The sequence below is a fragment of the Meriones unguiculatus genome, chromosome 17, assembly GCF_030254825.1.
Source record: "Meriones unguiculatus strain TT.TT164.6M chromosome 17, Bangor_MerUng_6.1, whole genome shotgun sequence".
In the NCBI taxonomy this organism is placed as follows: domain Eukaryota; kingdom Metazoa; phylum Chordata; class Mammalia; order Rodentia; family Muridae; genus Meriones; species Meriones unguiculatus.
Window position 1 is genome coordinate 73,963,830 of NC_083364.1, and position 24,684 is coordinate 73,988,513.

Below are 24,684 nucleotides of genomic sequence, written 5' to 3' on the forward strand. Positions count from 1 at the left end.
CTTAGTATCTGCTTTGAAACACTGCTAGGTAGAGTCTTTCAGATGCCTTCTGCAATAGATTCCTGTCATATGTCCAATGCACATCCCATTTGTCTTTCTAAGTGAGGATTGATCAGCTTACCCCGTGTCCGCTTTCTTGTTTATCTTCTTTAGGTGTATAGACTTCATTATGTTTATTATATCTTGTAGGTCTATATAAGCGAGTATTTACCATGTTTGTCTTTCACCTTCTGGGATACTCACTCAGAATGATCTTTACTAGATCCCACCATTTGCCTGCAAATTTCATTATTTTCTCATTTTTGATTGCTGACTAGTATTCCGTTGTGTAAAAATACCACAATTTCTGTATCCATGCCTTCATTGATGGACATCTGGGTTGTTTCATCTTCAACAAATGGTGCTGGTCCAAATGGATGTCTACATGCAGAAAAATGAAAATAGATCCATATTTATCACCCTGCACAAAACTAAAGTCCAAGTGACTCAAAGACCTCAACATAAAGCCAGATACTCTAAGTCGGTTAGAAGAAAAAGTGGGGAACAGCCTAGAACTCATTGGCACAGGAGACAACTTCCTGAACAGAACACCAACAGCACAGGCTCTAAGAGCAACAGTCAATAAATGGGACCTCATGAAACTGAAAAGCTTCTATAAAGCAAAGGACACTGTCATCAGAACAAAATGAATGCCTACAGATTGGGAAAGAATCTTCACCAACCCTTTATCTGGCAGAGGACTAATATCCAGTATATATAAAGAACTAAAGAAGCTGAATAGCAACAAACCAAGTAATCCACTTAAAAAATTTGAACACAGGGGTCTCCCCAGGGACTCATATTCCAACCAAAGAACATGCATGAAGATAACCTAGAACCCCTGCACAGATGTAGTCCATGACAGTGTAGTATCCAAGTGGGTTCCATAGTAATAGGAAGAGGGACTGCCTCTGACATAAACTGATTGGCCTTTTCTTTGATCATCCCCCCCCACCCGAGGTTGAGAGCAGCCCTACCAGGCCACAGAAGATGACAGTGCAGTCATTCCTGATGGGATCTGATAGACTAAGATCAGAAGGAAGGAGAGGAGGACCTCTCCTATCAGTGGACTTGGGAGGGGCAAGCGAGAAGAAGGGGGAGGGAGTGTGTGGCTGGGAGGGGAGGAGGGAGAGGCTTATGGGGGGATACAAACTGAATAAACTGTAATTAATAAAAAATAAAAAAGATATAAAAATGGGGAACAGAGCTAAACAGAGAATTCTCAATAGATGAATATAGAATGGCAGAGAAACACTTAAAGAAATCCTCAACCTCATTAGCCATTAGGGAAATGCAAATCCAAACAACCCTGAGATTTCACCTTATACCCATCAGAATGGCCAAGTTGAAAAACTCAAGTGACAACACATGCTGGGGAGTTTGTGGGAAAAGGGGAACCCTCCTCCACTGCTGGTAGGAATGTAAACTGGCACAACCACTTTAGAAGTCAATCTGGCGCTTACTCAGACAATTAGGAACAGTGCTTCCTCAAGATCCAGCTATATCATTGATAGGCATATACCCAAAATTTGCTCAAGTACACAAGGACATTTGCTCAAACATGTTTGTAGCAGCCTTATTTGTAATAGCCACAATGTTCTTCTTATTGGTTTTGTTATTTGATGCATTAAACCTGATGAAAAGTAGTCCTTTGATTTCTCCTTGGGGAAAAAAAATGAAAAGATAAAATCCTGAGTCCATGTTACTTATAACTTTGGAGAAAATTTCTGTGTAGTTTTAAGATGTTGACTTGGACACAAGACTGACAACATGCTAGAGTATGCATGGCATAATAAAAATAACAGCACCAACCTAAATAATACTGCATTCTCACAACCTAAATAATACTGCATAATAATACTTAGAATACTGCAAAATATGTAATACCTAAATAATACTGCAAAATAATACTTAGAACTCAGGTAATCTTTAATAATTGCATCATTACAGGAACACATGAGGTAGATGCTGCTATCATGATTTCCATCTTTTAAATGAGGATACTACAATACAAAGAATGTCACTTAACTTGTTTGCATGCTCTCAAGATGTAGGTCTAACATCAAAGCATGAAGAATTTAGCTTTAAGAGTGTCTCTGCTGGGACTGGGAAGATGACTCAATGGTTAAAAACACTAGCTGCTCTTCCAGAGAATGTCACCTTGATTTCCAGCACTAACTTGATGGTTCACAACACTCTGTAACTCCAGTCCCAAGGGATCCAAAGCCCTCTTCTGGCCTCTGCCAGCACTGTACACACACGTGCTCAGACAAACATGTACTCAGAGCACCAGAACACATGAAATAAAAATAATGGTTATTTTTTATCACTTCCCTCTGAGAGAGGATGGGGAGCAGCCTTACCAGGCCTCAGAGAAGGCAATGCAGCCAGTTATGATGAGACCTGATAGGCTAGCATCAGATGGAAAGGGAGGAGGACTTCCCCTATCAGTGGACTAGGAGAGGGACATGGGAGGAGAAGGGGGAAGGGTGGGATTGGGAGGGGATAAGAGAGGAGGCCACAGCTGGATTACAAAATGAATAAATTATAATTAATTAAAAATAAATTCAGTTAAAATTCTTTTTAAAGAATTGGCTCCTCTAATTATGGTGTTCTGCTTTCTCCCTATGAATGCTGAAATAAGTACCAGGGGTAACACCAGTTGGCTACACTAAAGAAAAATCACAGATTTCTAAAAATGGCTTTTAAGGGAGGGTGCTGAAAGACATCTCATGCAGAACATAAACTGAAAAAGTTAGCATCCAAGCTCTTGAAAACAAGCCATAAGGATATGCTATTCACATTTATAAGTCTCCTTATTTTTTTTCATTTAAATTATCTGTATTTAAATTAGGATCTCCTCACCAAATTATTATGAGGCTTGGACTAAATGTAAAAACCTAAATCTCTAATCAGAAAGACTATGAATTTACAATTTAGTCCATCTGAGAGCATGGACTAAGATTTTAAAAGTCTATTGACAATCCAGAAACAAAGTTTTATCTAAAATATGACAATTTTCTTAGGTTATTGACAAAATAGAAAAACATCAATATTATACTTTTGTTTTCATATCAATAAGACTATTGATAGACACTAAGTGTTTTGGTGGGTTTGTTGTTTCCTCAAATTACTTATTTTTATATTTTTGTTTATTACTTTTGAAAAATAGTTTAGGCCACCTATTAAAAAACTTGATGATTTTAATTTCTTCTAACTAAAACAAATTATATTTCTGTCATTTAGTTAAGTACAAAAAGAAAGAGTTAAAAAAAACCTGTCACCTTGAAGTGATACTGTCTTTGGAGATAAATGAATAAATCAGAGAATAGGAGTCATGTTCATTTCCAGAGCACCTTGGTGTATATCTATACTACATAGTATTTAAAATTCACCATAGAAAAAATGGAATCTACGTTATCTTCTCCTTTCCCACACTCTCTGCTTTTGGAAAGAATCTTGTGCTGATATACTGCTGTTCAAAAAGAATTGGAATGAAAAGCTGAGAGCATACTAATGTAACACCTAGTACATTTAGACTGAATGCAAAAGGCATTTATCAACTCAGTTGAATTTTTAATTTTTTAATTGAATATTTTTTTATTAATTCTAATATATTCATTTTGTATCCCAGCTGTAGCCTCTTCCCTTGTTCCCTCTCAATCCCACCTTTTTTCCTCTTCTCCTCCCATAACCCTCCCCAACTCAACTGATAGGAGCAGTCCCCATTCCATTTAGCCTATCAGGTCTTATTATGACTGGCTGTATTGACTTCCTCTGTGGACTGGTAAGGCTGCTTCCCCCATGTCCTCATGGGGAGGTGATCAAAGAGCCAGCCACTTTTGAGTTCATGTTCCCCTTACTCGGGTATCCACTTGAAGCCTGAGCTGTCATGGGCTACATCTGTTCTGGGGTTCTAGGTTATATCCATGCATGGTCCTTGGTTGGAGTATGAGTCTCAGAAATGACCCCTGTACCCAGATTTTTTATTCTGTTGCTCTCTTTGTAGAGCTCCTGTCGCCCCCAGGTCTTTCATATCCCCCTTCTTTCATAAGCTTCTCTGCACTCTGCCCAAAGTTTGGCTATGAGTCTCAGTATCTGTTTTAATACCCTGCTAGGTAGAGTCTTTCAGAGGCCCTCTGTGGTAGGATCCTGTCCTATTCTCTGATGATGGTGTCCTTTGCTTTACAGAAGCTATTCAGTTTCATAAGGTCCCATTTATTGATTGTTGGTTTTAGAGCCTGTGATGTTAGTGTTCTGTTCAGGAAGTTGTCTCCTGTGCCAATGAGTTCAAGGCTCTTCCCCACTTTTTCTTCTAACAGATTTAGTGTGTCTGGTTTTATGTTGAGGTCTTTCATCCACTTGGACTTTAGTTTTGTACAGGATGATAAATATGGATCTATTTGCATTTTTTTACATCTAGACATCCAGTTACACCAGCACCATTTGTTGAAAATGCTGTCTTTTTTCCATTGTATGGTTTTGGCTTCTTTGTAAAAAATCAAGTATCCATGGGTGTGTGGGTTTATTTCTGGATCTTCTGTTCGGTTCCATTGATCCACCATTCTGTTTCTCTGCCAGTACCATTTGCAGTTCTTATTACTGTTGCTCTGTAATACAGCTTGAGATCACGGATGGAGATACCTCCAGACAATCTGTTGTTGTATAGGAACATTTTGGCAATTCTGGGTTTTTTGTTTTTCCATAGGAAGTTGAGAATTGTTCTTTCAAGGTATGTAAAGAATTGTGTTGGTATTTTGATGGGAATTGCATTGAATCTGTAGATTGTTTTTGGCAGGATGGTATTTTCACAATGTTAATCCTACCAATCCATGAGCACGGGAGATCTTGCTTTGCTATCTTCTGATGTCTTCTTCGGTTTCTTCAGAGACTTGAAGATTTTTTCGAATAGGTCTTTCAATTGTTTGTTAGAGTCGCAGCACGGTACTTTATGTCCTTTGTGGCTATTGTGAAGGGTGTTGTTTCCCTAATTTCTTTCTCAGCCCTTTTGTCTTTGGTATACAGGATGGCTTCCAATTTTTTTAAAGTTAATTTTGTATCTAGCCACTTTGCTGAAGGTGTTTATCAGCTGAAGGAGTTCTCTGGTTGAATTTTCATGTTACTCATATATACTATCATACCATCTGCAAATTGTGATACTTTGACATCTTTCTTTCAGATTTGTATCCCCTTGATCTAGTTTAGTTGTCTTGTTGTTCTAGCTAGGACTTGAAGTACTATGTTGAAACGATACGGAAAAAGCAGCCTTGTCTTGTCCCTGATTTCAGTGGAATTGATTTAAGTTTCTTCCTATTTAGTTTGATTTTGGCTATAGGTTTACTGTAAATTGTCTTTACTATGTTTAGGTTTGTGCCTTATATCCCTGATCTCTCCAAGAGTTTCAACATGTTGAAAACTTTTGAGGCATCTAAGGAGATGATCATGTGTTTTTTTGTTTGTTTGTTTTTGTTTTTTTGTTGTTGTTTTTTTCTCCTTCAGTTTGTTTATATGGTGGATTACATTGATGGATTTTCGGGTATTGAACCACCCCAGCGTGCTTGGAATGAAGCCTACTTGTTCATGTTGGATGATAGCTTTTATGTGTTCTTGGATTCAGTTTGCAAGTATTTTATTGAGTATTTTTTTCCTCAATGTTCACAAGAGAGATAGGTCTGAAGTTCTCTTTTTTGTTGTTGTGTCTTTGTGTGGCTTAGGTATCTAGGTGACTGTGGCCTCATAGAATGAGTTTAGTATATGGAGTAGTTTGAAGAGAATTGGAATTATCTCTTCTTTGAAGGTCTGGTAAAATTCTATGCTGAAGGCATCTGGCCCTGAGCTTTTATTGAAAGAGAGACTTTTGATGACTGCTTCTATGTCCTTGGGTGATATGAGACAATTTAATCTGTTTTTCTGATCTTGATTTAATTTTGGTAAGTGGATTCTATCAAGAAAAATGACCATTTAATTTAGATTTTCAAATTTTGTGGCATTCTTTTAGGCTTTTAAATAAAATAGGTAGAAGTTTCTCTGCCATGATTCTGTGAAAAGACCCAGTTTGTTTTAAAACCTGTGTAAATATTTTATCTATGTAATATATATGAAATTAATAATTCTATACTATGTGTATATCATATCATATATAAATAAAGGGATGAAACTATATATGAATATATATATATGAGCAACTAATGCTAAAATGTGACTCTTACAACAATTCTTCACTAGGGGTTTAAAAGTAACATAATATGCTTTGTAAATGAAATGTGTTATAAACATTTTTTTACTGAGTAGCCACTAATTAGGAATGTATTGTGCACTTTCTTTAGAAATAAAAGCAATTAGAAATTAAGTTGATGGAGAAGCAGGCTCTTGCCTTCTTATAATGTGTTAGTCTGTCACTGGTTCTAAGGACAGTACCTGGCATGTGTGAAGTTCTGGGTGCTGCAGCATTTGTGATTAAATACTTGACTTGTAGATAAATTGTATTAGCTTAGTTCTGTAATGTGCAGAAATGTTGCATTTTAGGAATGGCAGAACCAAAATATCCCAGCTCTGTTCATATGGAGCATTCTCAAATGATTGCATAAATGCCTATCAAGTGAGTAATTTGTACATGATTAAATGTAGGAAATTCAAGAAAAAGTCTTTTAATTACCTTTTCTGGGATTTGTATATTTGAAAACAGTTTCAATAATTTAAAATACATTAAGTTTGCCTGTTTAGCATACAATGAGATAATTGTAATGCATGAGGCATCTTTTGAACTACAAGCATCCTGTCATTTAGGTACCAGAAAACAAATGGGCCTACAGCATCATATTTGTGAGGATATAAATATCTATATTCACATATTTAAAAGGTTTTAATACAGCTTTAACCAAAACTACAAATCATATTCTGTACACAAATAATATGACCAAGTGGAGGGGATTAGCAGAAGGGATTTAAAAGGCTTCCCAGCTCACCTATCTTCATTCCATCATTCACACATCCAGTCATCCCACAGGTTTTCCATGCATCTATGTTTGTTAATGACAAAGAGATTATTTTTGCTCTTTGTATTATTATTTACAATTTATTCATCCCCTATTGAAGCCCCCTCCCTCAACTCTTCCCAATCCCACTCTCCCTCCCTCTTTCCCCCTATCCCCTTCCCCTAGTACACTGAAAGGGGGAGTTCTCCAGCTCTGTCATCTGTCCATAGCTTATCTGGTCTTATCAGGACTGCCTGAATCCTTTTTCTCTAGGCCTGGTAAGGTCACATCACCAGGGGCAAGTGATCAAAGAGCAGTCAACCAAGTTCATGACAGAGGCAGCCCCTGCTCCCCTTAATCAGGATCCCCACATGGAGACTGAGCTGCCAATTGACTACATCTGAGCAGGTTGTCTAGAATCAATAAAGCTAAAAAATCTGAGCCTGGGCATCCTCCAGAGACTGATACACCAACCAAGGACCATGCATGCAGAGGACCTAGACAAGATTTTTCATGAAAACATCCTGGTGTTTCCATTCAAAATGTAAATAGCAAGTCATTCAGCAGTTTCTCTAGGGGGAACTGATGCAAATAATCTCTGCAGATTGTTTTTACATTCATAAAACATGGTCCCAACATTTACATTAATAAGGTCACCTAGACCTTTGCTGAGCCATTCATAATAAAAACATCTCTCAGGTGAGAAAAGATTGACTCCATATGGGACAGTGACCTACACAGATCTTTGTATCCAGAGCATGGTCACCAGGAATTGTATGAACACTTTATACACCAAAGTGCTCTTTCCTGAGATTCCACATAACAACCTAACACACAACATTTCTCATGCATATTTACATCAAATGTTAAAGTGAGGACTGGCAGTGCACACCCAAATTTCCTTAAGAGTAAAGAAAATGTTTTGACTGCTATTCAGTGCTTTTATTTCTAGGATGGATTATACATCTCTTCCTATATAGGAGGGTGATTTAATGCATGTTTTAATCCCAGTTATTTCCAGACTTGCTTTACACTTACAAATGGTGAAACTAAAGTGCTACATTTTTAAAGTCATGTTTCCTCTTTTTTTTTTATGTTGAACACTTAACATTTACTTTTAGTATTTCTTTCCCTTATAATCCACATATGTGTTTCAGCATGTGTAGGGCGTTTAAACACTATGAGTCTTTCTCTCGTTCTGGCATAGTTATCACATGTGTATGGAGAGTAGAGGGCAATCTCTTGTATCATTTCTTATGCATGGTCACCTACCATTTTGTTTGAGAGACTGCCATTGGCCAGGGAGGTCCAGAAATCTACTTGCTTTTGTCTTTTATCTTGCCATCATAGGATTACAAATATGCAACATTATATCTGACTTTTTTAATAATATTTTTATTTCTGAAATCATAATGTAATTATATTCAGCACATCTCTTTTGTTCCTTCAACCTATTACACGTACCACGTGTGCTGGTGCTCTCTCTGCTTCTATCTCTGTCTGTCTGTCTCCCTCTTTACATCTCTCTCTCTCTGAAATTCATCGCTCTTTCCCATTACTTATATATAATTCCTGACTTTTGATATGTGTTTTGAGGTTACAAGCTCAGGTCCTTAAGCTTGCAAGGTACACACTTTACCTTTAGCCATTTCTTTAGTCCCTGAATGCTTATTGAGGTTGTGCCACAAAATTAAAACTTAATGATCCTAAATACTCTTGACACTACATCCGTTTCCCCATTTTTGCTTTTTCGTTGTCTAATACTTGGGTACCATAATCAGCATGAGCTAGAATGCCAATGACAATTGATATCTTTTCTGTCTATGTTTACCACCCACCTGCAGCCTTCGAACTAATGCCTGATTCCCTAGACCATTGCCTGCTTGGATACTTCACAAAGTATGGAGCCTAGGTATGAATCCCTAGGAATTAAAAAATAGTGTTTCCACAGTAAGCAATATACCACGTTTGATATTAGATAGGGTAAAGGACTAAGTTCTGTTACTCTTGAAATTTTGAGATAATACTGTCTAAAACAGTGTTCTGAAATTTTTTAATTTATGAAAAACTTGGGCTTAAAGAATTTAGGCCCAGTAGACTTAATTATGGCTTAGAAGACAAATTTGGCAATTCATGAAAGCTTATTACTGAATTTGCATTTTGTAATCATGATTTATGTGGATTCACCTGAAAGAAATGCTGTCAGGATAGGGGATGGAGGACACAAATTGTTTTAAGACAATTTGGGAGCTTAAGTAGGACATTTATCCAAACCAATTAAACTTCAACTCCATGATGACAGTTCTTAGCCATTGGTAAACCAATGTTGATTATTATGCTAGCCTTGATTCCAAGTTGATTGAGACGTATGTTCCTATTTTATTTTTAATACCTTTTCCAAACAAAGGTACTAATTTGATATTTTAAATAAACAGATATCATTATTTATATTTTCTATAATAAGAAATTAAATACTGGTACCCAGCAGGGTATTAAAGTAGATGCTGAGACTCATAGCCAAACTTTGGGTAGAGTGCAGGGAATCTTATGAAAGGAGAGGGAGATAGAAAGACCTGGATGGGATGGAAGTCCACAAGGAGAACAACAAAACCAAAATATCTGGGCCCAGGGGTCTTTTCTGAGACTGATACTCCAAATAAGGACCGTACATAGAGATAACCTAAAAACCCTGCACAGATGTAGCCCATGGGAGCTCAATCTCCAAGTGGGTTCCCTAGAAAGGGGAACAAGGACTGTATTTGACATGAACTCAGTGGTTGGCTTTTTTATCACCTCCCCCTCATGGGGGAGGAGCCTTACCAGGCCACAGAGGAAGACAATGCAGCCAGTCCTGATGAGACCTGGTAGGCTAGGGTCAGATAGAAGAGGAGGAGGACCTCCCCTATCAGTGGACTGGGTAAGAGGCATGGGAGTAGAAGAGGGAGGGAGGGCGGGAATCCCTATGAAAATTTTTTAAATATATATGGGAATAGGGGTGCCCAGTTCTCTTAGCTACTTCCTGCTGGTTAGGGTCATTAGGTTCTTTGTGGAAAGCCCAATCTTCGTTTCAGGATATCTCCAAATCTCATTAAACTGCACCTACATCGATCAGGAGCAGCGTGCAGGTGCTGAGGTGTAGCAGTAGCAGTAGCAGCAATGTTCCTACGAACTCTCTCAACACTCTTCCTGGGCCCTGGCACTTATTCCCTCTCCAGAGTCCTCAGATTTACACTGTCTGCAGCTGTCAAAGGGCCCCTCTCAGAGATTGCACCAGGCAAATAGTTTGCTGCTGTGTACAATCATTTCCATATCCTACATCTAGTATCAAACAAACCCAGCTTTACATCCACAATAGATGTATTTTTCCTACTTAAAAATAAAGCATTGGGATGATGTGGACTATTCAGTGCTAATTAAATAAAATTTGTCGCCATCATAGTTTGATAAAAGCATGAAATTAATATGAATTCAAATCAGAGATAGAAAAGTTTTACCAACGGTAAACATCATTTAATTGTTAGCATATAAGCAAATAAATGCAATAATTAAGGCAATTATAGATTACACATTATTCTTCACTGTATTTACATATGTAGGCATTGCAGGTTAGAAAAATGTCTTTAAAGATCTGCTCTGAAAAGTAGCATTGTCCTTTCTTTGTAGTTAAAAATATCTTTGCATTTATTTAGTGTGTATGTCTAAGAGTGTTTGTGTGTGTATGTAGTTAAAATATCTTTTCATGTACTTAGTGTGTATGTCTAAGTTTGTGTGTATGTATTAAAAAGTATCTTTTCATTTATTTAGTGTGCATGTCTAAGAGTGAGAGCTTTTTTCACATGTAGTCAAAGGAGACATGAAATATTCTGATACCATCTAGCTGTATTTGCATCTCATTCATATTTTTTTGTATAACTTGAAAAACCAAGGACGTAAAGTGTACTGTCTTTATTGTGGTTGTTGTGTCCAAAACACAGTGTGCAATGACACATCTATAGATTTCACAGGACCGTGAGGGCTGCATCGCCAAACTTATGCCATCAGGCTTGGTGGCAATCATCACTACCCACTGAGCCATATCATAGACCACTGGCTTCTTGCAATAGGCAAAAACTTAACTTGCTAATCTTTAGTATGTAATTTGTTTTCAAAGAGAATTTTTCCATGTGAAGTCAAAAGAAACTTAGAATATTCTGCAATTTCAACCATCTAACTATTCTTTTTTTAACATCTGACAGCATTTATACATCTTTTTTTATAACTTGAAACACCGAGGACATGAAGTGTACTGCTTTTTCTCCGCACAAGAAAGCTGGTAGTATTAGAAAGGTTTCCCACTGGCTTCAATTGAACTGAACAAAGACACGGAAATATAAGAAAACTAAATATCTCATAGAAATGTGGTTACAAAAGCTTCCTTAAGGACAGTTAACAGGAAGTATAAAATGCCACCAGAGTAAAATGAAAGTAGGAAATACAATAGAAAACTGTGCTTATAGCAATATCAGAAAATTCATAAAGTTACCCTAGTTTCTTCTCATGCTTTAACATTATGGTCCAAGTTCACATATGCTTATTTTTAATATTATATAGAGTATATTACATTTTAGGTTGACTATGCACCATGATTTTTAAAAGATAGGTCTATCTGAGTTTATTAAAATTAGTAAACAGTTACAAAAACCAAAATTTTTTAATACTATTTTTATTCTTGTTTGATTTCGTCAAAACTGTATTTGCACTAATAAAATTTTATGATTGGAAGATTTTAAGTGTGTAATATTTTCATGGAAAAATACTTTACTATTGTTTCTAAGAGAAGTTTTTTTTTTTGTTTTTGTTTTTTTCATCAGATTAAAGCCTAAGGGCAGAAAGAAAGATGCTCCATATCTGGGGCTTCCGAATCTCATACCAATTTGCTCTCAAAGGGAACTGAGATTTCCAGCACATTAGAAAAAATTAATCAAGTTTACAATTTCTTTTAAACTGTTAGCAATCATAATATATTCAAATTATTCTACATGTGTTGATGTATTTCATCTAACTCATAATCTTAAAATTCATTTACACACATGAGTTTTGTGACATATTTCCATTTCCCCTACAACACGGAAGTAAACTGAAGTATAGAGTGTACAGGACTAGAGAGGGCCATCATGTGAATACATACAGAGTCAGGTAAGAGTCAGGGCTGACTATCCCTAAACTCAGACTATGCAGAAAGTCTGACATTCTCCTCTAATGTCCCAAATTATAGTTTTCTATAGAAAATGCCATTAAGTGAATAAAATCATGAAAGGAAAATTATTTATGACTGCATGAGTTGTTACTAATGAATCCGTGTATCCGATGGAATTCATTGAGGTACAAGAACATGGAAGTCCACATACCACTCACCTTCCAATAAACAAATATTCAAGTTTTGGATTGATGAAACGTGAAAACCAATACATGTATTTTAGAAATAATATATATAATATAATACACATATATATAATAGGTTGCGGGAGACTGTGGTATTTCAGTACAGGCTTGAAATTAACTGTCAATGTTATTCCAGATGGCAAAGACATTAAAAGCAGAGACGGTGCCACACATAGTGGTAATCAGAAAGTGCCATCTCAAAATGACGACGATGTCATCTAGGTAGGAACTGGCACATTGTAAAAACAGTTATTTAAATGTTAGACTTAGCTATGTTAACTGATCAAAATCTTATGTGTATGTTTTATGTTATTTTATCATATAATAAAAATTAGTACTAACAATTCTATAAACACATAAATAGCAATTGTCTATACCTCTGAAATACAGAAAAGATGCAAATATACCTAATTAATAACATGAACTGAGAAACATGTAAGTATGACTGCTCAGTAAGAAGTTGATAACATTGTGATTTCATGCAAAATGTATCATGCCTTATATTTCTCTTCTTTTTGTCTCTTTGAAAATTCCACCAGCAAAAGAAGTAGCAATATTGTTCTTTGGCCTGTTTTTATTACCTGATTTATCTTTAGTAATATTTGAACAGATTTATTCTGTTATCTCAATTATTTATTTATTCAATTAATATTTTCAACCATCTACATGCCAGATGACTTTTTTTTTACCATCATGTTAAAAAAAACAAAACAAAACAAACATGTGGTTGAGCACAAAAGTGCTTGCTAAAGCTCACAGGACCATTAGCATGTAGGATATCAACAGAAATATTTCTGCTCAGGGCTACTGCTTTACTACTGCTCTCACCTGGGATAGAGGATCCTTTGGAACTTTGCTTTCATCTCTGACAAATGATGTTGGCTATCGGTTGCAATGGACTGGTTCCCCATTGTGTGACCTATTAACCACCAGGTGGATTGGCCAGGTTCTGATTTTAGACTCTCTGGGCAAAGTTCCAATGCAACACTGCCATCTGCTATAAGGTCTCTTACTGATGTTGCTTCTGTTACATTTTGTTGGTCAGCACAAGATACATGCCTAATCACAATTCAGCAGTGTAGACATAGACTCATACTCTTAAGAATGGTTTGCATCATATGCAAATGTAGATGAGACAGAAAAAAATACTGCCTTCATCTTCAGAGACAGTCCAAGTCATGGAGGAGAGCACAATTTCCTGATTGATAGCACATCTCTAGTCTGTTAAATAACACAGCTGTAACAGTAACCACTAAAGAAAAACAACATTTGGGGGGAGTATGTACTTATATGTTGGAAGTATAAGTTTGTACTAACAAGGATTGAAAAGTTTACTCTTATTTAACCAGAGGGTAAAGTTGAAGTATCTCTTCTCTCTTTACCAGGCTATTATGCATTCAATATATTTTTTTAATATACAAACTTTAACATTTCCACTGTCAGCAGTAAAACTGGATCCTTAACTGTTCCTGTTCTAAAAATGCAGAGTCTCGTGAATCTCAAAACACCTGTTTAGGCTGAAAAATAATTTTATTTATGGAACATATGAAAATAGATCCTGTCACACAAAGCTGTACATAGCTTTCAGACTTTGAAGAATTTATATTAAAGTTCTAATAGACTTCCAGCGTTCTCAGTGCTGGTCTATGACACTAACTTCCATTTCAAATGCCATCTAAATTTTATCTTATACTTCTACTTGTGGACCAAAATCTGTAGCACTGTTCATCACTTCATGACTATTCAATTTGAATTCCACTTGAGTACAAACTTATCTTATAGATCTGCCTACATGATTGATTTTCGAAACCCTTTTAACATTAAATATTTCTTTACTTCTTTAATTCTTAACAGCCTTCTATGTTTTCTTTTATGTAAATTCACTTGAAGTCATGGTGGCTAGGTTACAGACTTATAATGATGGCTGTGTCTAATATATGTTTAGTACCAGTCAACAAAATCCCCTTGTCTTTCATGAACATCACTATCTCTCATTTGTACGCAGTTCAATCTTTCTGATGTTCTATTGCACAGCAAGGTACTTTTTAAAAACTGGTGTTAATGCTATTTGCATTAAACAGATACTTTATTTTTTGCTTGCTAATTTATTCATCCAATTAAACAATTATTGAGACTACATATAAATAGCTGTTCTAATTAATAGTGGGAATAAACAGGAAGATGTCATAGCTGAGAAAATTTATTGATCAGGGTGTTAGAGTCATGATAAAGTTATTTTCAAAAAAGTTTTCTCTATCTCATATGTATCTTAATATCTAATCTTCTGAATAAATTTCAGATGAGAGAAAATTAATGTTAATTCTAAAATGTTTGTTCATCTCTAAAGTGCAATGGCATTACCAATTTGGTACTTAAATTTTCAGTGAGGTACAGGATTTTTAACCAAAAGCAAGTTCTCTTTTGTATGTCATAAAAACCTAGAAATCTGGTACAAGAGATTGATGTAGGGTCTCATGGAGGAAGTCAAAAGAAGGACAAAAAAGTGCACACAGCAGTACAATGTAAAGAGTGGTTCCTCCACATCAATGGTCTTTGTGCATGAATATCATATTAAAGAATGATCTATATGAGATATTTGAGAGGGTCTATGGTGAACTAGATGCTGAGCTGGTGACCTGACTAACAGATGTCCCATATGAGGGTGAATAATATATGAGATAGGGGTTGCATTCTTTTGTAATAGCTTGACTACAACCAATATGCATTATGAAATCAGATCTGTAAGTTAAATGTGCATAGCCATCTGGCCAGAGTGCAAAGTTAGGAACTGCTAACAACTGTTCAAATTGAGAACTAAATGCCTAACTAAAAACAAGAAAATCGTGTTGTTAATGAAGCATTTTCAGGAAGCTATGTGATTGATTAGAATATAACTCTATGGGTTGGTATCTCAATATTAATATCATTTATTTTATACCACTCATGCAAAAGACATTAGACAGTACTGTGGTTGATATATGCTATAATGACAGTCATGGTTTACCAGACAACTGGAATAGGGGAAAAAAATTTATGTTGTGAAGAAGTTGAGTGAAAATGGCAAAGAGAGAAATAGAGACGGAGGGACAGAGATAAAGAAAGGGAGGGAGAAAGAGAGAAAGAAAACCAAGCTATACTAACTTAGTTGCTATTACCAGGTAAATTTACACCTAGATTCCATCATTAGACAGTAAATTTTCATTTTCTCATATTGGTTCAGAGAAAAGAATCAGAACGCAGCTTAGCTGTGTAGCTCTGAATTGGAGTTTGAGACATTTGGCCTATGAGCTCTTTCACATTGCTGATTAACAGAACTCATCATCTTGTTACCAATAGACTTAATCCTTCAGGGGTGATCCTTCAGGGGTGCGTGCATGTGTGTATGTGTGTGTGTGTGCGTGTGTGTGTGTGTGTGCACATTTGTGTGATTGTGCATGTTCACGACTTTTGCATGTAGAGCTCAGAGGACAATTACTTGTGTTGGCACTTAGCTTCCACTCTGTTTTTTTAGACAAGATCTCTTAAATGTTAAATTTGTGGTAGTGGGCCAACCTTTAATGGCTGAGCCATCTCTCCAGCCCAAGATAAGCTCTCTTGTTCATTGCTAACTACATTAGTTTAGCTGACCCATGGGACTCTGTGGATCAGAACTAAGGTTGCCAAACTTAAACCATCACTTCAGCCTGATCCTTCAGGTTCTTGCTAAGTAAAATCCTCACCCAAAGACTGACTCCTCACAAAGACAGCAGCTTTTTAAAAACTTTTATTTATTCATTTATTTACTTACTTATTTGGTTACATATTTATTACAGTTTATTCACTTTGTATCCCCACTGCAACCCCCCCCCTCATCTTCTCCCAGTCCCACCCACCCTTCCTTTTCTTCCCTTATGCCCTTTCCCTAGACCCTCATAGGTGAGATCCTCCTCCACATTTTATCTGACCCTAGCCTATCACATCTCATCAAGGTTGGCTGCATCATCATCCTGTGTGGCCTGGAAAGGCTGCACCCACACCCAGGGGGAGGTGATCAAGGAGCAGGCCACTGAGTTCATGTCAGGTTCCCTGTACCCTTACTAGGGAGCCCATTGGAAACTCAGCAACCTATGGCATTCACCTGAGCAGGGCGTCCAGGTCCTCTCCATGCATGGTTCTTGGTTGGAGTATCAGTCTCCGCAGGCCCCCCTAGGCCCATATTTTGTGGCTCTGTTGGTCTTCTTGTGGAGCTCCTGTCCCCTCCAGGTCTTTCTATCTACCTCTTCTTCCGTAAGGTTTCCAGCACGCTTCCCAGAGTTTGACTATGTGTCTCAGTATCTACTTCAATACCCTGATGGGTAGAATCTTTCAGAGGTGCTCTGTGGAAGGTTCCTGTTTTGTTACTTGTCTTCTCCTACTTCTGATGTCTATCCTGTTTGCCCTTCTGAATGGGGATTAAGCATCTTCCCTAGTTTCTTCCTTATTGTTTAGCTTCTTTAGGACTATGAATTTTAGTATGCTTATACTATATTATATGGCTAATACCCACTTATAAATGAGTATGAACCATATGTGTCTTCTGCTTCTGGGTTACCTCAATCAGGATAGTATTTTCTAACTCCATCCATTTGTCTTCAAATTTCATGATTTCCTTGTTTTTAATTGCTCAGAAGTATTCTATTGTGTAAATGTACAACACATTCTGCATCCATTCCTCTGCTGAGGGACGTCTAGGTTGTTTCCAGATTCTGGCTATTACAAATAAAGCTGCTATGAACATGGTTGAGCAAATGTCCTTGTTGTATATTTGAGCATATTTTGGATATATGCCTAGGAGTGGTATATCTGGATCTTGAGGTAGCACTATTCCTAATTGTCTGAGAAAGCTCCAGATTGATTTCCAAAGTGGTTGTACAAGTTTACATTCCCACCAGCAATGGAGGATGTTTCTCCTTTCTCCACATCCTCTCCAGCATGTGTTGTCACTTGAATTTTTAATCTTAGTGATTTTGATGGCTGTAAGGTGAAATCTCAGGGTCATTTTGATTTTCATTTCCCTGATGACTAAGGAGGTTGAACATTTCTTTACGTGTTTCTCTGCCATTCGATATTCCTCTACAGAGAATTCTCTGTTTAGCTCTGTTTCCCATTTTTTGATTGGATTACTTGGTTGTGGTGCTTAACTTTTTCAGTTCCTTATATATTCTGGATATTAGCCCTCTATCAGATGTAGGTTTAGTGAAAATCCTTTCCCAGTCTGTAGGCTGTTGTTTTGTTCTGATGACAGTGTCCTTTGCTTTACAGAAGCATTTCAGTTTCATAAGGTCCCATTTATTAATTGTAGATCTTAGAGCCTGTGCTTGTGACAAAGAAGCCAAAACCATACAACAGAAAGAAAAGGCAGCATTTTCAACTAATGTTAATGGTCTAACTGGATGTCTACATATAGGAAAATGAAAACAGATCCATATTTATCACCTTGCACAAAGTTAAAGTCCAAGTGGATCAAAGATCTCAACATAAAAACCAGACACACTAAATCAGTTAGAAAAAAACGTGGGGAAAAGGCTTGACCTCATTGGCACATGAGACCAGACGCCACCTTTGATGCCACAGAACAAACATCAACAAGAAAGAACATGAGAAAAAGTAAGAAATTCGAAAAGGCTTTTACTGCCTAGTTCAAGTAATATCAGAATTCCATTCTACAATCAAGGACAACAAAATAGAAATATGATGATTTAAAAAAAGAAGAGTGGAAATGTATGAATAATCAGTTCCTCAATACTAATTTGAATATTAAAGGACAAGTGTTTGTGCAAGCAATTGGTCAAGTTCTATGAGAATAAATATGTATACTATAAATTTGTTTTATTTGTAATTACGGTGTTTGTGGTAGACAGAATCCATGGGTGTTACAGCATCCATGTGAGTATCAGGATAATCTGTAAAGTCAGTCCTTTCCATTTACCTTTATGTGGGTATTTGGGGCTCTAATGTAGCTGAATAAGCATCTTTAGCCACTGAGTCATTTTCCTGGCCCTTATGTATATTTTGATCATCACCAATTTTACTAAATTTAATCAGTTCAAACAAGGGCACCACCCTATTAAATATACATAGTGATGTAACACATGTTACATTCAAGAAGTAGCCCCATACTACTTTTGAGGAATAAGTACTATCTATGACCTGCAGATAGGGCATATGTTCTCCCATGAAATAAATTTTTATTTATTTATTTTTCTTTCATTCACATCTGGCTTTCCCACACTGCTTCCAGAGCTCCAAAAGATTTACTATCTTTTGCTCTATTACTGCTATGATCTTTAAACAATTTCCTCTTACAACTGTTACTATTCCAAATGATTTACCGTTTGGAGTACTGACAATGTCTCAGTTCAAATATCTTTATGTAAAAATTAAGATTTTGTATATTATAGCTGAATAATATTTGATTGGGTAAGTGTATATTATCCATTCATTTGATGGACATCTATAATGTTTCTATTTTCTGGCTATTATGAATGGAGCAGCAATGAACATGGAAAATTTAGGATCTTTATACTAGGATTCTATATCCTACTACATGTACCCAACAGTGATATAACTGGATCTTGAGGTAGATCTAATCTAAACTTTCTGAGGAACGCCACATGAATTTTAGTTACTATACCAGTTGGCACTCTTGCCAGCAATGAATAATTGTCACCCTTTTCTTTCATCCTAGTCAGAATGAGCTGTTTTATTGGTCTTGGCCATTCTTGCTGGCATAAGAAAAAAAATCTCAAAGTAGTTTTAATTTGCATTTTCCTGATGATGAAGGATGTTGAACATTTAAGTGTTTTCAGACATTTATGTTTTATATTTTGAGAACTGTATGGTCATATGCTAATCTTTGAGGCTTAATGGGGTTATTTGTTTTATGGTATTCAGTTCTTTGGAGGTTTTGTTTTGTTTTGTTTTTAGTTCTTTGCGGATTCTGGATAATAACCTTCTACTAGATGCACAATTGGTAAAGTTGAATTTCTCATTCTACAGCTTTCTGCTTTGCGCAAATGATGTTCTTTGTTAGTTGAAACAATTTAGTTTCATGATGTCTCTTTTTTTTTTTTTTTTTTGGTCTTTAAATGGGCTAACAATGTCTTGTTCAGAATGTCTTTTCCCATGCCAATGAGATCAATTCTATTCCCCACTCTCTTTTCTATCACATTCAGGGTATCTGAACTTATGATGACATCCTTGATCCATTTGGACAAATGAGGTGATTCCTAGTAATTTTTTTCATAATATATTTATATTTTTATTATTTTTTAAAAATATTAGTTACAGTTTATTAACTTTCTTTCCCAGCTGAGCCCACTCCCTCATTCCCTCTCAATCCCACACTCCAAGTCCACTGATAGGGGAGGCCCTCCTCCCCTTCCATCTGACCCTAGCTTATCAGGTATCTTCAATACTGGCTGCAATGTCCTCCTCTGTGGCTTAGCAAGGCTGCTTCTCCCTCGGGGGGAGGGGAGGTCAAAGAGCCAGCCATTGAGTTCATGTCAGAAATAGTCCCTGTTCTCCTTACTAGGGTATCCACTTGGATACTGAGCTATCATGGACTACATCAGAGCAGGGATTTTAGGTTGCATCCCTACATGGTCCTTGGTTGGAGATACAGGCTCATAAAAGACCCAGATATATTTGGTCCTTGTGGAGCTCCTGTCCTCTCCAGGTCATAGTAACTCCCCCTTCTTTCATATGATTCCCTGTACTCTGCCCAAGGTTTAATTATGAGTCTCAGCATCTACTTTGATACACTACTACATAGAATTTGATACACTACTACATAGATTATATATATATATATATATATATATATATAATCTTTTCTCATAGCTTTCATCATTCTTTTTCTTCTTGGTTAAGACGACTATGTATAACCTTTTGGAAAGTTGTTTGACAGGATAAAAACATCTCTTTATCCTTGATGGCTTAGTCTGTTTCAATGATAGTCTTACCCTAGAATCTATAACATGTATTCTATCAACTAATTTTGATGATTCTGTCTGCAAAATATGTTTGAATTCATTTATATTGACATTACTTTTCATCATTTTAGACATACATATTTCAATTAAATATTTTAGGTAACATAAATTGTCAAACTACAAGTTTGATACTCTATCCTCTTCATTCAAAAAAAGTAACCTTTAAATGTATATTTCCATGTGTTGTTGTTTTCTGATTGTTTGTTTTGTGATTTGGTTTTGTTTTGTTTTTGGTTTGGTTTGGTTTGATTTTTGGTTTTTGATTTTTCAAGACAGTGCTTGTCTGTGTAGCCCTGGCTGTCCTGGACTTTCTTTACAGACCAAATAGCCTTAAACAATGATCTGCCTGCCTCTGCTTCCCTGTTCATGTGTTCTTACGCTTCTCTATTTGAGTCAGAAATTTATGCAGCTCCAAAGACCTCACTTACCTGTCTCTTTAGTCTTCCATTGTTAAAAAGTATGCAGATCTTTCATGTCTGAATGTGTTGCATTTGTCTTTGGAGCTGTACCTACTTTCTTCTCTTTCCACGTTTGCCTAGTGTAATTGTTCATCCAAACTATCTGTGCATAATACACTCTTTCCACAGGGAAGCTTTAAATTAAAACTCCATTGCAATTTATTTTTGAATTCACTCCTTACACTTCACCGAAGATGTATGTTCAAAGTATGTATTAAAGACTGGGATTTGTGTTCATTTATTCCTTCTACACTTTAAACTATCATACTAATAAAATAAATTGAAGCATTAATTCCTGATAACTCCTCAGTCATTGGATGAGAGATGAATATCGGGTGCTCAGAAACAAGTTGGGAAGGAATATGGCAGGAAGCTTTTGATTTTTCCCACTTAGTGTCATGAATCAGGATGAATTATTTAGGTTTTCAGACACAACCACGTTGATGAGTTTCACACAGGAAGGAGACTATACTACTTCCTGAGCTCAGACATTGGTGAGTTAGCACAGCAAGGCTGAGGTGTGCTTAAAGAGGAGGAAAGATACAAAGCACAAGGCTTTTTGTCTACTTTATTGTTTTATGTGGAAGTAGATCTGTACATGTTCAGTTCAGAATTTGTCTGCCAAACAGCTGGCTTCCTATGAATTCACAGTGCTGTGGCCATTTGGTCCCCTGCACTGGTAATGTCTAGTATATTGATGCTAAAAGTGTGAAGACTTGAAAGTTTGCCCTAGAATGCTTCTAAATCCAACTGGAGATAGCTGTAATTATTCCTTCTTCAAAGTTTCTCAATGTACACCATCTACAAGTTACAACAGAAGGTAAACTTTGGTCCTTGCCAGGGTAACATGTAGATGAGACTAAGATGCTTCTTTTGTTTCTTGCCATGACAGACATAACTGACATGAAATGAAATCCCTAAGGTTCTCTCCTTATTTGTAACATCGTATGATGCTGGTATCATAATAACGAAGAAGTCAACTTATAAATCAGGACAAAAGAAGGAAGTTTTATATTTTAGAGTCATATATTATGAATTAGCATACATAATATCAGTTGAATAAAATTTCAGAGATGCTATTCCTTCTATCATTACTAAATTTAGGATGTCAAGAAAAGATAAAGTTGTCAACTTATCGATGAATTATACACCTGTTTTTGAAGATATACCATTTTTTAAATTTTTATTTAGTCTTTGAAAATTCCATGCAGGTATGCAATGTATTTTACCATACCCAACCCCTCTCTCCTCTCCAACTCTTCTAGGATCCCCAATTAATCTCCCTGAAATTTGTGTCCACCTTTTCAGTTTTGAGATAACTCTCTGGGTCCAAATCCTACTGGCTATATGTGCCTTCATGTTGGCAATCTACTGGAACATGGGCAAGCTAGCAGTGGTAATATCTCCAAAGAAAAGTGACTGTCCCTTCCACAGCTGCCACACACTGCCAAAAGTCCCTCACATCTTAAACTAGTGTTTTGAACTCTCAGCTTGCAGGTGTATTAGTCATAATAAAAAATGAATAATTATTTCTAATAAGCTCTGAGAAGACAAGATCTTGTTAACCTATTTACATTAAGAGGATTGTGCAGGTTGAGACGGAGAGAGAGTATTTCAGAAAACTGATGATAGGTGAAAAAAGCTACCATTCTTAAAATTTGTATTCTTTTGCAAAATGGGAGAATTTCATAGCTAGATTCTCTGGTTCAAAGGAAGAATTTAAAAATACATATATGCAAGTAGCCTTCTTTGCTTTTTCCAGAAGTTCTATGTTTGGTTGTTTGTGACTCCTCCATACATGTTGCTAATGAACTTGCCAGTTCACTTATCTCAGAATAGCAAAATATTACTGAAAGATATGAGTAGGTTTGGGTCTCTGTGTGTCCAATTGACTTTATTGTATAAAACTAGGTATTAGTACCATAAATAATGCACAATCATCCTTTATTTGTTTGTTTTATATTGAGACACAGTTACCCTTTGTAGCCAAGTCAGTTTAAACTCATGGAAATTTTCTCTTTTGTCCTCCTAGTTGATCATGGTTGTAACCACCCCACCCAGTAATATTGCTTGAATCCAAAAGTCTGGATAATTTAGGTTGATATTATATTTAAAAATTCTTTATATGCCTGGCTTAGGATTTCAGAGGAGATTCTGCATCACTGGAATTTGTGTCTTCTGTTTACAATTTATGTCTTCCGTATATAACCTTATCACCTGTGTACAATTTACAATTATAATAATATAACATCTGAGAACCCTGATTTGGGAACACAGTTGGGAACACCAACTGAAGTTGAGTGGCTCCTCTCACCATTCACAGAGCCATGTCTGTTCACGACCACAATTGCCACCTTCCCCTCTTGTCCTCTACCAATCCCATTTTGCTTCTTTATGTCCTTGCCTATTAGAGACCTTTAATTTTTCTCAGCTGTAGAACAAGAATAATGAATTGCACATCCTTAGGTATGTGTTTTATAAAGCTGTCTTGGCAGCTGTGTGAACTGCACCAGTTTAGGGAACATTATGTGCACAGAAGTGTCTGAAAATAGCTTTTTGTACTTATTAAAATATTAGCATATGTTTTGAAATAATGATTTGGAAGCAAAAAAATATTTTATTACTAAAAATAAGTGTGTTCTAAAGTGAAGAAAGCATTTATGTCATTACAGTATAGTTCCAAAAATAATCAAGGCAGCATTTCCATTTGCCCACAGGAAATACACTTCACTGTAAGGCAGAGAAATCTGATTTGATGAAAATTCTGCTCAGCTCATAAAGTGATAAAAAATGATTATGCAGGAAACAGAAGAGTTGGAAGATACCAACATGTATTTACAAAGCAAACGAGTGTTTGTGAGGCATTGCAGATGATCCCGGAACGTGCCGTGCACACTACATTTAGCCTGCTTCACAGTGCTGAGATATTTCTGGCAGACTGTCTTTATATATTACTCTCTGAATAGAGAAATCGAACGGAGCAGGCTGAGTGAGAGGGACGGTTGTTTACCACTCCCTCTTTTCAGAGGTATTTTTGTCATCTCTTAGCAGCCAATATTTATGCATCTAATCCCTTCTCCAAGACGTTAGATAGAGCTCTGAGAAAAGTAAGGGTTTTTCCCCCTTTCTTAACAAGCACCTCTGCTTGAAATGAGGTGTGTTTGCAGTGCCAAAATTAAACACTCAGTTTCATCAAGTACTATAATCAGTGGTACAGAATGGATAGGTGGAGAACTGCGGAAATCTCAGCTTTTTTTCTACTTACCATGTTATGAAAGATGTTGACAAACATTTGGGAAAAAGTGAGAGATGGCAGAAGCTGGTTAGGAACTGGTGGCTGCAGAAAGACACAGAAAACTGTCAGCGTCTCTATCCTCACATCTGTGCGTATGTATAGAGGAAAGCTCTACATCTCTTCTAGTTTTAGAGGCATTTAAAAAAAGGAAACATTTCTTGCACAATTGAAATAGAGGCTGAGAGGATCATACCTGTTTTATTTTATTTTTTAAATGAATGGAGATAACAGCATCTTTGCACTTCTGGTGACTAAAATGACAGGATTGGCTCCAGGTTTCTGTGCTCAATAAGAGCCTTCAGGTTCGTCTGCGACAGGACTCTCCACAGAGGTTATTTTTACCTGGCATGGCTGTGCTGTTACTGATGCTGCTGTTCTTAATGGCTGAAATAACTTGTCCTGTGGGTGTCTCCGGCAGAATGAAAGCTGGGTCAAGGTGGAGAGGTGAAAAGAATCGTGAGTAGCCAGATTATTTTACTGTTGGC

The 24,684-nt window shown here is 36.5% G+C and overlaps 1 protein-coding gene and 1 long non-coding RNA gene across 7 annotated transcripts in view; one reads left to right on the forward strand and one right to left on the reverse strand.

Annotated features, from left to right (window-relative positions):
* LOC132648589 (uncharacterized) lies at positions 1-24,515 on the reverse strand. Its single transcript, XR_009587019.1, has 3 exons — positions 24,393-24,515; positions 24,170-24,241; positions 1-420 (listed from the first exon to the last, which is right to left on the reverse strand). It is a non-coding gene; the product is annotated as an uncharacterized LOC132648589 (long non-coding RNA).
* The window catches only part of Robo1 (roundabout guidance receptor 1), a 1,064,494-nt gene that overhangs the window by 288,263 nt on the left and 751,547 nt on the right, over positions 1-24,684 (forward strand). For 2 of the 6 annotated variants that reach the window (XM_060370629.1, XM_060370634.1), the window contains exon 1: positions 23,850-24,655. The exons of 1 other annotated variant lie outside the window; for it this stretch is intronic. In XM_060370629.1, the coding sequence (XP_060226612.1) occupies positions 24,547-24,655 (109 nt within the window). In that variant the 5' untranslated portion in view covers positions 23,850-24,546. Of the gene's footprint in view, positions 1-23,849; positions 24,656-24,684 lie in introns of those variants that run through there. 3 more of the 6 variants (XM_060370627.1, XM_060370632.1, XM_060370630.1) reach the window with 2 other exon arrangements.